The 14,077-nt window shown below is 48.6% G+C and overlaps 1 protein-coding gene across 1 annotated transcript in view; it reads right to left on the bottom strand.

Annotated features, from left to right (window-relative positions):
* LOC309817577 (nuclear RNA export factor 2-like) overlaps positions 1 to 14,077 on the bottom strand; it is a gene marked incomplete at its 5' end in the record, with an annotated part of 107,932 nt that overhangs the window by 78,329 nt on the left and 15,526 nt on the right. The window contains 6 exon segments of the mRNA XM_082646862.1: positions 4,304 to 4,392; positions 4,539 to 4,608; positions 4,747 to 4,827; positions 4,944 to 5,048; positions 6,248 to 6,423; positions 6,847 to 7,015. Coding sequence (XP_082502988.1) covers positions 4,304 to 4,392; positions 4,539 to 4,608; positions 4,747 to 4,827; positions 4,944 to 5,048; positions 6,248 to 6,423; positions 6,847 to 7,015 — 690 coding nt within the window.

The following is a 14,077-nucleotide window of genomic DNA, read 5'->3' on the forward strand; positions in this document are numbered from 1 at the left end:
TTGGAGGGAGGGTGGAGGGCAGGCAGCCAGGAGCCTGCACCAGCAGCCTGGGCTCTGCCCACATCACAGAGGGCCCTCCGGGGCTCCAGTTCAAGAAAATGACATCTTTGAACATCAGCATGAGAGTAGAGTACATTTATTTCTATAATTCAGAGTTTCTTGCTTCATTTTAAAACCTCAAAGTTGTTCAACCTGAGTAAGAGCCTTAGAAAACAGTACCTACAGGTGGCGGCCCCTCCTCGCTCCATTTTCCTTCCTCCAGCTCCCTCCCGCCTTCTTGCAATGTAGGACTCAACTGTCATTTCACCTCAATTTCCCTGGAAAGTGGGTGGCAGCTTGGGGAAGGTTCTGTGGAAGCAAGTCTCTGGGGTGTGTTGCCTTTGTCCTCTCACTAGAAATGAGCTCCTTGGGCAGAGGCCTCAAGAGATGACAGTGAGGCCAGGAGGTGTGGTGGGTGCAGCAGCCTTTGTGACAGTGGCACAGGAGTGAGCAACATTGGAGGAGCTGCTGTGTGGCGGGACTTGCCTTCAGGTCCTTTTGGAGTCCTTGCTGACTTTTCTTTTCTGGAGCATCTTTAATATTATATTATGATTTCATAAGAAAAAATTTTGAACTAAGGAAAATCATTCAGTGACACGTCACTAATACAATGCAAGTCGGTTCGAAATATAATACGAGACTTTTAAAGTTTCAGTTTCCTCAGTTACATAAAATAAGACAGCTGAACTAAAAATTTTGTCTCAGTCAGTGAGGCACAGTTCCTTCAGTGACTATTTGCAGCCACCGTGGAAGATAATTACTCAATGGAAAGTGACCTAGTACAGACCCAGAGGCCATCAGTTGACACCAGAGTATTAACTAAGTGATGCAGGATTGTAGAATTCCTGAGGTCTCTTTGTTTCCAGGAGGGAAACTGGAAATTGCCGTGCTCTGTCACCTGATAGCTATAATTAAGGTACTTTTGAAGAAGGAGTATGGGTAAGAGGGAGCACCTCCGCAGTCTTGGGGGTAGGCTGTGACAGCACCGTCACACATCTGAGGAAACCTTGGTTGAAGGGGAGTGGGGGAGTCCCAGCGGCTGGTGGAGGACTGAACCTGAAGGTGCAGCCCTGGGTCGCTGAGGTCACAGCGATGGGGAGACTCTGCACCAGCCTCCAACTCTGACATGTGGCCTCTGCGCCATCTCACCTCCCTGCCATGTGGATGGTGCCTGGACCTCACACTTGGACTCTTAGCTGTGTTCTGGCTTTCTGCATCCTTAGTGGGCTCATGGTCTTATGTCCAATTTCCAGGTGACTGCAAGCCCTTGATGTGAGGGGTGAGGCCCACGGCCTTTGTGTCTCTGCCTGCATTTAGGACAGGACTGTGCACACCAAGGCAGCGGGGCCTTCCTGGGGGGGAGGAGTGTAGGTTTTGGATTGAGGATGTGAATCTGGATCCCGGCTGCACAGCCTAATATCTGTGTGACTTTGGGTGAAACGATGATGATTGCGACAGCAACGGCGGAAGGGAATAATTCCTCGGCCTTGTCTGTGAAGTAAGGGTAGCCATGATGCGCACTGCACAGCGTTGGTGGTTCAAGTGAGATCATGTGTGTAAGCAGTCACTTTAGTTGCTTGGAAAATGCCATGAAGGCACTAAAATCAGGACGCTTGAGTTGAGTAGAATTGTTAAAGCATGTTAGTACGTAATCTTCATTAGTAAAGGACAGAAATTCATCCCAAACTGCTTCTTACAACCAGCATGATTTGTGGGCTGGGTTTAGGCATAGCTGGATCCAGGGCCCCCCATCTCTCGGGCCATGTCCCTCGTGCCCGCTTGTTTCTCAGGCTGGCTGCCTCCTGCAAGGTTGTGGACCTGCCCGTGGCTCTGGGCTCAGCTTTCTCGCTGCCGAGTCAGTGCCCCCAGCAGAAGACTCAGCGGAGACTGAGTGGCTGGATCTGGGCCCAGCCTGTGCCTGGCACTTGGCCTGGGGTTCCTGCCAAGTAAACAGAGAGACGGAGCCGGGGGATGAGGACCTCGGAGGAGAGCAGCTCTGTGAGCAGTTGGTGGACGGGGCACAGGGTCCCCGTATCAGCAGCAGATGCAGTTCCCTCGTGGGTTCCGAATCCCTCAAAGTGGGAGCTTTTCTCATGTGTCCCCCAGCCCAGCACAGCTACCAGCTTCCGTTACAAACCAAGCATTTGGCTATTTTTCTTGCTCTGGGAATGGTTGATAAAAAGTTTCTGTTTAGTTGAAGCATTGCAAAAGTTATACAGGAAAAATAAACAAATCTGAGAACCTGGCCAGTTGTGGCCTGGAGGGACATCAAAGGTTGGCCAGTCACCAGGCCCCACTTGCACTGGGGCGCTTTGTGTCCACCCTCAGGTCTGCAGACCTGGGGCTGGAAACCAGCTCCAAACGGCTGTGCTCGGGCTGGACGTGCTGAGCCCATGCTGGAGCAGCTGGTGGTCTGTACCGGCCTTCTTCCTGCCCCAGCCCGGGGCCCTGCCTGCCCGCCCCCCCTTCCACCCCTCGACCAGCCCACTCAGGCCTGCACCAGCCTCTGGCAGCTGCCTCTACATGGGTTGTATCTCACACCCTCTCACTCCTCAGCACTCAGCTCACTCGCCCCGTCTCCCAGTGAATCGCTCACAAGACCCCCAGGAGCCCTGTTAGCCCAGCTTGCAGAAGCCACAGGTCACTGGCCAGTTTCTCGCTGGGCCACTCTCGGAACGGGGCCCGGTGTGGTCCTGGTTTAGGGCAATGGGGACCATAGGAATGGGGACTGAGTTTGGAATCCTTTGACAGGAGAGGCGGGTGGGGGCAGCCTTTGTCCGGCTGGCTTTGGCAGTGGTCCTGAAAACTGTTTTCAGATCCCTGACGTAGCAGAGGGAGACCTCTGGTCCTGGGATGGACTCTTATCATATAAGAATAGCCCAAGCATTTTCACTCTCTAACATTTTAGTAGGTAATGATTTTTGTTATAAAGTATTTATAGTTATTGCGAAGTGAATTTTCTTGTCCCGATTTTGGAAAACAGCACAGGAAAAAGAAAATAAAAATCACCCATGATCCCACATCCATGGGTGTTGATGATGTTAGGGAAAGGGTGGTATGAGCCATGAGAACCAGTCAGATCTTAATCATGTCCCATTTGTTGGGCACCTTCTACGTGCCAGGCTCTGTGCTTGACGCTCGGAAAGCTCCACAGCCCCTCGGGTGTCACAGGTGAAGAACTGGGGCTCGGGATGGGCTGAAGAGGTTGGCTACAGCCACGCAGCAGGCCAGTGAGGAGAGAGCTGATGTGGGAATCCAGATCCAAGTAAGGGGGCAGCGACCATGAGTCAAGACCACAGCACACACACGTTTCTTTTAACCCAAGTCCCTTTTTAAGGGGCTCTTTTGCAAATAGCATCTAAAGCACCGAAAGATGCTGTGCAAGGGGTTTTACTCTGCGTGACTCAAGGCAGCAAAACGCAAGAGGGGAATGAAAGAACAAGACCAACTGCAGCAGGCCTCCCGAGTGGACCTCTCTGCCGTCTCTGGCCTCAACCCAGACGTGACTGTAAGAACCGCTCTGGAAACAGCTGATGACAGACTCTGTGCTTTCAACCTTTCTGTTTTCACTGTTGCCAGAAAAATAATCAGCTCTGTGTCTCAAGTGCTTGATAAAGTGGCCCAGACACCAGCTGTAGCTTAAAACAGTTTCTGGTTTAGGTGCTTTTAGCCAACAGATGGGTGGCCTCCTGGGCTGAGTGTGGCGCCCACATCCGAGGACGGCCGCACCCCTGTCCTCACCGCGTCTGCGTCTCGTTCTGTGCCTTCGGTCCTCCTTTGCCTGTGCTTCCGGAGGCTTGGGCTTGGGTTGAGAAGGGCAGTTCTGGGCTGGGCGTTGGCTGCCCGGGGGCTGTACAGGAGGTGGGGAGCAGAGGTCGGTGCAAGGGCAGAGCCTTCTCTCTCCAGCCACAGCCATCCTGACTCTCTAGCTGATGATTTCTTCTGTAACTTCATTACGTACTTTTAGTTTTTCTTGGTTTTGGACCTTCTCTGCGGGCTTCCTCCTAAGGAGGACGGGACTTCCTCCCCTTCATGTCGCCGGCCTCAGCTGCAGTCACGGGGTTCCGGGAGCCTCCGCAGCCAGGGGGGCCCCAGGCCTCTGCCGAGAAGCTCACAGACGGTGGGAGCAGGAAGCGGGAGGAGGGAGGCCGCAGGCAGGGTAGAGGGTCTGTATTCGCACGCTCTTCCCCGGCCCGGCCTCCCGCAGCTGGCCTCCCTGGCCATTTCCTTGAGTAATCACCGTCCCCTGGGCCTACAGCCTCACCTCAGGGAAATTCTTTTCGATGACCTGCAGGGTGGCAGCCATGCAGCTTCTTCGATTCAGAAATATATCAATATCATAGCCCACCAAGTCTTCAGGAAGGAGAGGGGAGGGAATAGGATGGCTGAGTGGGGTGTGGGGCCAGCACCAGCCCCTCCCCACGTTACCATCCCTAAGTCTCCCTCCAGGAAGACCCCTCTGCCCTCACCCGCCCTAGAATTACTGCTGTCAGCCGTACCTGGGTCAAGGCGGAGCCTCTGGAGGTCAAGAGCTTGCTGGGAGACATCAAATCGTTTGCTCAAGGTCAGCTGCGGAGAGAGAGATGGAGAGAGCCGCTCTGAGGCTGTGGTGGTGGCAGGGAAATTGGGGGCGAGGGGGACGGGGGACTGCAGGAAGGAGAGGTGGGTCTGAGCGCTGGCACACTACTCGCCGTGAGTCTCCATTACCTTTAGCTGCTCCATTTCTTCTGGCTTCAACTTATCCCGCACAGAGTAGGGAACAGCGGAGGGGCTGACAAAGACAGGTATCTGCAGGAAGAAGAGGTGGGATAAGCACGAGGAACTCTAGTTCCAAAGAAGACAACCAGCCCCTGGCCTGTACTCCTTCCTCAGGACGAGGTACACGTAACGCCCTCGACACACACCTTTCGGCTCTCCTCGTCACAATTCTTGTAGCTGACATCCATCAGTGCAGAGGCAGTGCTAGCTTCCTGGACAAAGAACCGAGCCCCATTTTTCACAAAGTGGAACTACAGGGATTGAATGCAACAGCAATAGAATCAGAAGCCAACAGACCCTGCTGAACCAGGTCTCTCTCTCCCCCTTCCCTGTGCCCACGCGTCTGGCTTCGGCATCCTCTCTTACGTCCACTGGAGTGAACGGGACACTGCAATGGCTCTGGATTGAGTTCATTAGCCATGTCTTGTCATACTTTATCCCACAAGGAATCTAAGGATGTAAAGAAGGCATGGGAGAGAGGACAGACAACAGGGAATTTAGGCTGGAGGACGAACCTTTTCCTGTTCTTTCCCGGCCTTCTACTGAGCTTGAAAGGGCTTGTAAAGAAGGGACCACTGGCATGATTTCTTATGGGTGTGCGTAATATGGATTTCCTAAATACTCTTTCTCTCCAGTCAAACTCTCTTCCACATAATCAAGGTGTCAGAGATGATCTTCCTTTTATCAATTTCCAGGAGATCCTACCCAGCGCACACACTGCTTGCCCCTCAGACAAGGTCTCCAGAGGCTCAACCCTCCATCTCCCACACTCAGCTTGCCAAGCTGAGACCTCCAATGTGGAGTTGCTCCATATCCTTGGCAGTAGTTTCCATCTTTGCTTTGAGACAGGCTCCTCCGTTCTCCTCACGGTCAGCCTGTTCCCTTTACATTGCTTCTCTGAACCTGCCCTTAGATGAACAAGACTGTTAACTCCTGGTAACAAAAAGGACAGATTACAAACTGTCCCCAGTGAAAGAAACCAGCATCTCTACATGAGACCAACACAACTCCCCCTGCCTTTTCTCTCCTGCACATTCCATACATTTTTCAGGATACTCACTGTGACCCTGAACCAGCTCCCTGGGGTTCCATCTTGTGTGTTCTCCCCGATTTCTCTCTCCAGAGGTTTTCTGTTTCTCCACACAGTAGTATGCATGTGGCCTTCACTGTGCCATCTCACTCCTCTCTTGTTGCCTCGGATGGTACAGGGAGAGCTGCAGGGGGGACGTGGAGAGAAGGACGGTGAGTGGCTATAAGTGCTAAGAAAGTCTTCTGTACACCCTCGTCTCTTTGACACCAGCACTACAATTAGGATTGCTCAACCATTATTTCACTTCTAGCATGCTTCAGTTTTGCAGTGAGAGAAGAAAAACAAGTCCACGGAGAGTGAGTGAGGTGCATAGTCCCAGGGGCTGTACAAACCCTGCTGCCTGGCCACTTACTGTCTTACTTCGGGGTCCTCCTGGACATCCCTCTTCACCACGTTTCCATCATCCTCCTGGAGGTGTGAGGGCTGAGGCTCACACCCATCGTGTTCATAATGAGGGCTCCTCTCGCCAGAATTACCTGGGAAAGAACTCCAACCTTTCTTTCTTCCTTGAGGTGGTCTACCACCATCACTGTATTCTGAAAAGAGGAGCAAAAATACAAGTTTGCAGACACATCTGTGGTCCACTTACCACGTACCATGTCTTAGGCTAACAGCATGGTAGGGCAGGCAAAGTGCCAACCTGGCCTAAGGGACCAGTCCCACAAGCCTCAGAAAGGACACTCTTCTGCCTGCCCAGAGAGGACAGCCTTATCCGACAGATGGCACTATCAGGGGAAGAATCGAGGAGGAGCAGGATGAGGAAGAGGAGGACAAGGAGGACAAAGAGGGAGGAGGGAGGAGAGGACAACCACGCTGAAACTTTTAAAACAGTGGTGCAGGACTGATAAAGAACCGAGGTGTATGCGTCCATGGGTTAGACTGGACACCAGTCATATAGATACCAGGAAGGCACCCGAATCTTGCCTTCTCTCAGGACTTTCCAGCAACCACACCAATACCTCTCTCATGCTTCCCAAATCCAATGAGCCACCAAACCGATTCCACTAACAACCAGCAAGCTAGCTGGACTTCCTTTGCCAGTGCACTTGGAGCTTTAATGTCAGGTGGCACTGATGTAACGGCCTCCTGAACTGTCTCCCTCTCTCCAGCCTTGCCCTGAACAATACGCTGTTTGAAAGAGCCAGAGTGAGCTCTCTATTGGGCCAGCCTGAAATGCCTTTCAGCTCAGCAGGCAACTCTTCCTAACTTCAGCCCTTCTATAACAAGGGTGTGAATGATAACCTGGAATGATGTTTCAACCACCATTTCCAAGTGTTTAGGGATTCTTCTTTTTGCTTTCTACAACTGGTTTCTAATTTGATTCCATCGTGGACAGGTAACACTCTGTGAGATTTCAATTCTTCTTTTTTTCTTTTTTATTTTATTTATTTTATTTTTAATTTAATTTTTTTTTTTGCGATACGCGGGCCTCTCACTGTTGTGGCCTCTCCCGTTGTGGAGCACAGGCTCCGGATGCGCAGGCTCAGCATCCATGGTTCACAGGTCCAGCCGGTCCACGGCATGTGGGATCTTCCCGGATTGGGGCACGAACCCGTGTCCCCTGCATTGGCAGGCGGACTCTCAACCACTGGGCCACAAGCGCAGCCCCTATTTTTATATTTTTTAAATAAATTTATTTCTTTATTTATGGCTGCATTGGGTCTTTGTTGCTGCACACGGGCTTTCTCTACTTGTGGCTAGCGGGGGCTACTCTTCGTTGCGGTGCACGGGCTTCTTGTTGTGGTGGCTTATCTTATTGCAGAGCATGGGCTCTAGGCATGCGGGCTTCAGTAGTTGTGGCACGTGGGCTCTAGAGCGCAGGCTCAGTAGTTGAGGTGCACGGGCTTAGCTGCTCCACGGCATGTGGGATCTTCTTGACCAGGGCTTGAACGTGTGTTTCCTGCAATGGCAGGCGGATTCTTAACCACTGCGCCACCAGGGAAGTCCCTCAATTCTTTTTGAATTTACTGACGCTTGTCTGATGGTCGAGGAGATGGTCTAACTTGGTGAATGTTACAGAGACCCTCGGGGAAAAAACTGTACTCTGCTGTTGTTGCGCAGACTGTTCTATTTATGTCATGCAGATCTCATTAATTTACTGTGTTAATCAGGTCTCCTATATCCTTGCTGATTTTCTCTCTAGCAATTCTGTCACTTGCTAAGGGGGAGGTGGGTGTGGAAGGCCCCCACTATAAATATAGATCTGGCACTTTCTCCTTTCATCTCCATCAGCTTTTGCTTCATGTACCTTGAGGCTCTGTTGTTTGGTGCGTACACATTTAGGAACTTTATGTCTCCCTGGTGTCCTGATCCTTTCATCATTCTGTAAGGCCTCTCTTTGGCTCTTGCTCATTTTCTTTACTCTGACATCTACTGTACTGGATACTGAAGCTACAGCCACGCTTAGAAAGTGTCCTGGGTGTACCTCACCTTGTATTCACTCCTAGCAGTTGTGTTGCTGTTCACCCCTCCACCCACAAGTTCTCCCCTCCAGCATATCTAATTCACCATGTCAAAAGATTTGGAAGTTTTTCCACACCTGCAAAAATAAGATCGTGTCAATTCTCTTCCCCATGGGTGGATTCACTAAGGGTATTTTATTTTTAACGCATTCCACTGAAACAGTGAACCAGCAGATAATCATACTAGTGGCTTGTGGGGAGGGAGGATTATGGTAATTACACTGTTAGAAACCAGCTTCCATTGGGTTGTAATACTTAAAGTCCTCTAGGTTTGTGTGCTGTGCCTTTTGTACATTAACTATTCCATGTTGTCTCAGGGCGCGCTTATGAGTAAAGATCCGCCCACTGCTGATCACTCCACGATGGACTGATTACGACCAGGCCTCAGATGAACTCCTCTGGGGAGCCCTTGCTTTCCCTGTGTGGCCCGCTGTCAGGGCAATCCTGCTACTCACAACCTTGGGACTTTCCCTGTGTGGCACTGAAAGTGAAAGGAAACACAGATAGGGCATTTGACCCACAAATGCCACTTGCTCAGTCCCCAAACCTCGGAGGGGGCCTGGCGTGCTCTCTTTCTCCCACACTCCACATCCAACTGGTCAGGAGATTCTCTCGGCCCCTCTCTCAAAGTATGTCCAGAAGCCGGCCACTTCTCACCACCTTCATTACCACCACCCTGGCCAAGATACCAACAGCTACCTCCTGGACTGTACTGCTGTCCAGCTGGCCCCTCTGCTTTCATCCTGGCTCCCTTACCTGTCTCTTTTCAACCCAGCAGCAGAGAGCAAATCAAATCATTTCACTCCTCTGCTCAACACCACATAACGATGGTTTGAAGCCCACCAACATGTTCAAAAGCCAGGAGTTCATAATGACACTCATCAACAATAACAACAACAAAGAGGAACCTTACTGGTGACCTTTGGAGAATGCCGGGCAACCAACTCGTTTTCAGGAAAATCCAGCAATGAAAGGGAAAAATTCACATTTTAAAGGGAGCAGTAAGGGCATGTGGTCTACGTACGGTGTATAGGAAGAGTCAGAGTCATTTGTAAGAACCCACTTTCCTTCTGAAATAACGTTGCCGAGGGGAAAGCGTAAAAGGGAGCTATATAACAGCTACCGCAGTCCCCCGGCTGACCAACTACGTTGGGTGCCTGAACAGGGCTAGAGATCTCCCTCATCAAGGTGATTCAGACATAGGAATCTCAGGCATTGCCTTGTTTTGGAACTCTTCCAGGAGAGTGGGTATGTGATCAAAAACCACAGAGGGGTCATCACACACACACACGCGCCCACACACACGCTCACATGAACACGCATACGTTCACTTACTGAACATTTGCAACTCAGTCTGATTCCTGTCTCACAGTCGTGCTGCCAGAATCAAAGGTGATCTCAGGAGTATTTTAAAGCAACTAGTGCCTTCCGCTCAGGCTGCCTGGGTTGCCCCTCAGCCTCTACCACTTACGCGCTGATCCTCCCACGACGAAATAGTCGTTAGTATCCTTTATGACATGATGTGTATTCATATGGTGACTTCCTGTGTCGTTTTGGAATTCTACCTACATCATGGCTATGCCACTGAGTACATGGCAACAGCATCCCCACTATGGTAGGGAGAGAACACGGTGAGAATCAAGCCAACACTTGCCCAGCAGCAACCAATGTTTGCTCAGTGATGGGCAGACTCACTAGATTTCTTTGACCTCTTCACAAACACCCCATGACAATTGTATCCACGGTCCCTTCTCAGGCTCACAGGGGTTAGATACAATAAATTTTCCATGATTCTCAGCCAAGTAGGTGGCAGAAGGGGGATTGTGTCCTCACCTATCAGTCTCCCTCCACATCCTAAGTGTTCCTCCAGCTACTGCACTGGTTCTCCTTTAGTGGTGAGCTTTCAGGTCTCGGGGACGGATTTCTGTGAGCAGATCTGGGATGATGTTTTGTGACCAGGTGCTAGTTGCTCCTACTTGGGTGGGTCCAGGTACTTCAGACCAAGTGGAGATATCTGTCTTGAAGTAGAGGAGAAATCTCTCTAGATCACAGGGTTTGCAGGTTAGAAATCCCTTTGGGCTGGCAATACCTGGCATAGAATAACAACTAATTAATATCTGTTAAATGAATGTGTGTAATGGCGACTTTTGATCATCAACAAAGCCACATTTGAGAATCTGCAGATCTCAACCATTTCCACCCACATCTATTTATTTCAGACAAAAAAGAAAAAAGAAAAACTGGGCTGCAAATCTGTTTCATAACCTGCTTGTAAAACTAGCATGTGTTGATTCTTGCTTTTGCAAAATTAATATTTTTCATTCATGTACAGTTAGAAATAGAGCTAAGCCCCTCCCTGTTGACTAACACTAATACTACAGCTTTTCTGATCACAGGAAGGGAGGCTTTTGCAAACAGTGGGGACACAGAAACAAGGAGAAACTTTCCTTGAATCCAGCAGACACAGCTTCTTCCAGAATATCTGGTGGGTGGGGGAAGAAAGTTCCAGACCCACAGGCATGACTGTGGGTGCTCAGCTTTGTGACAGACAGTAAGCATGGCTTATTTCTCAGAGGAAGAGAAAAGTGTGAGTGTGCATGGGTGTGTGTTAACATTTTGCATTATAAGCTTTTATAACTAGGTTACAGATACATGTATTCCAAATCATGTTGGTAAATGCACTGCCCTCCAAACTGGATCCTACTCTACATTTTCTGGATCTCACTGTATTACATATGACCAGTGTTTGCTCCTTGGTCTTAGTCTTAATATGCTCTTTAATGAGTCTTTTCATATTTGTGTTTGACTGATTTCTTTAAATTACGCAAGTACTGTGATAGAGTTCTGTGTACCAAAAAAAAAAAAAAAAAAAAAAGGAACAATACCCATGGGTTGACCAGGGTTATAGAGCATCCCCAGTGGTGGAGGCCAAAGAACCCAGTGGAGCACAGCTTGGGCTTCAGGGTAGGTCCAGGACTTTAGTCCCTGCTCTTCAGCTTCCCAGAAGAATCACACCAATAGTTTTCAATGTAAGACATAGTTTTCTAAGGACGTGTGATGATAGTTACAGCAATATGCCTTTCCGCTAACAGTGTATGAGAGCCAAATTGCCTACAGTATGCTTAAACCATTCAGAAGTCATTCTTATACTTTGACCCAGACATTTCCCTTTTTGAATTTATCATACAAAATATTTCCTGCCTAAATATTTACCTACAGCTACATGGCTGTGCTTTACAGGCTCTTTGGCACAGAAGGACGATGAGACCAGAGTGACTGCTATTGTCAGAAGAGGGGTAGAAATGATTGTCATTGGAATCAAGCACAGGTGGAAAAGAAGGGACGTGAGTACCTGACATACAGAGAGTAAAGGCCAAAGGATGGATGTAGGGGCCAGAAAAATGAGGGTGAGCACTGGGAAGAGAATGAAACACACATGAAAAATGTCTCTAAGGACTGAATTCATCCTGGCCATATGCACACACCCTCTGGAAACCTTCCTTTCTTTCCATGTGTAGCTTGTCTGTCTCTGTTACTTCACCTTCAGTTTGAACACCAGAGAAACAGTTCCCACACAGTCTGAGAAAGGAGAGACAGTACAGGGCAACAGCGTGCAGCGATAGGCCTCTCAGACAGAAGGCTGGAGTTCAGGGCACCTTGGTCCCAGACCCCACACTCATCACTGCCTACCTGACTTTGTGAGTCCCATCCCAGTGCTCATTTCCGTCTGAACACAGAGTCACACATTAATGATTATGGGCAAAAGATTTGAGGTAAGATCGATCAGAGTTTGAATACTGGTGCTAAATTCTATGGTCCAAGGCAAGTAACTTTGACCTTACGGTGACTCAGTTCCTCTGCCCCCCTGCCCCGCCAAAGTGAAGACAGTAATAGTTTCTACCTCATCAGGTAATTGTGAGAATTGAGTTGGTATATGGAAATACATGGAAAGCCCCTGGAGAAGTGCCTGTGACCTAATGAGCACTACAAATAAGTTAGGTATTCCTAGGTCAGGTACTTAACACAGTATCTGGTGTTCAGTAAGGGGTGAATGTGTATGAGTAGCATTTGTTGTTATGAAAAGGAAGATGGACGGCTGTATGGGGGCAGGTTGCAGTGTCAGCTACTAATGTATCTTGTAAAGTGGCAATAGTAAAACCGGGCAGCCCCAGTGGGAAGCAACTTGACATACTGTTTAAGGGGACCAAAATTAAAAGTTCAGAGCCTGAAAAAGGCATGTGGAAGGATTAATGTGGGGGGGGGGGCTGAAGTTCCCATTTCCAAATGCTGCTCAAAAAAAGAAAAAGCATCATTGTTCAAGAAACAGTTTGGGTTTAAGTGTTAGGTTACAAAAAGCAAGATAGAATATTCCTGACACCGCATGATACAATGTGAAAAAAAAAAGTCAGGGTATAAAACTGTATATTACAGTATGGTTCCTCAGAAGAAGATATTAATGAATGTTAATGTTTTTATGGTTCCTCAGAAGAAGACATTAATGAATGCTTATGTTTTTATGTGTAATTATAAACATTAAGAAGTCAAGGCAAAGGAACGCATGAGAGTGTCAACTATGTTTATAAATGGGTGACTGGAATGCAGAATTGTTATTCGTTCACATGTATGCTTTGCTTGTATAAAAGGATGTTTGTGTCTGGGTCAGCATCTTCCCAGCTGCTTAGGGTGAAGCACTATACCTGTTGGCTCCTTACGCAGCATAACAAGGACAATTTATCATTGATAAGCAGATATGAGTATCTCCTCACTGATTAATAAGCTGCAACACTTTACATGACTCACCCAACTTTTCCTGATCCGTGGTTCCTTACATGTAAGAATCAGGGGTTAGGGCTAACCGCCAGCTTAATCAAGATATAGAACACATACCACACTCCCTAAAGGTTCCCAGTTAATCTCTTCTTCTTCCTCTGGCCCCATGCAAACTTTGATCTGCTATCCATTTCCATACATTAGCTTTTCCTGCTCTAGAATTCAGTATAAATGGAATCACACATCCTGTACTCCTTTGTGTCTGGCTTCTTTAACTTAGCATAATTTTTTTTCTAGAGATCCACCCGTGTTCTTGCCTTTTTATTGCTGGGTAATATACCATTGTATTGATTTGTTTACCTTTAATGTTGTTTCAATCAAGTTTCAGGAGGTAGTGAAAGTCCAACCTCGTGTTCAATCAGCCATCTTCCTGGTCAGTGTTCTTTTCTTATACAATGGATATAATTTCAACCTTTACCACTCCATTATCTCTCTAGAGAAATACTATCTTTAGGTCTTTTCCAGCCTTTTCTCTTTTTCCTGTTCCCTCAGTACCAATCACTCCATGTGTTGCGTTTGTTCTGTCCCTTCCACGCTTACCCTGTGTTGTGACCGTCTCCTGAAGAGAAGACTTCACTGTCGAGTCAGCCCTGGGCTCCTGGTTGCTTGGCTTTAACCCATACCTGGCTCTGGGCTCATCAGTGGTTTAGCCTTCCTCCCTGACCCTAGCACTGGGGGCCCCTGCCTTACCGCTGTGTTTTCCCATTCCCTCCCTCCCTCGCTCCCTCCCTCCCTCCCTCGTTCCTTCCCTTCCTTCTTTCCTTCCTTGAAGGAGAGCATTCTCTGTTTATTACATGGAAATTCTTATTTCATACTTTCCACCACAGTTATGTATTTATTATGATTGGAATATTCTATGTATTCATTATTGGAATGTTATTTTTCCATAACCACAATT

This window comes from Grampus griseus, assembly GCF_964374135.1.
Source record: "Grampus griseus genome assembly, chromosome: X".
Classification (NCBI taxonomy): domain Eukaryota; kingdom Metazoa; phylum Chordata; class Mammalia; order Artiodactyla; family Delphinidae; genus Grampus; species Grampus griseus.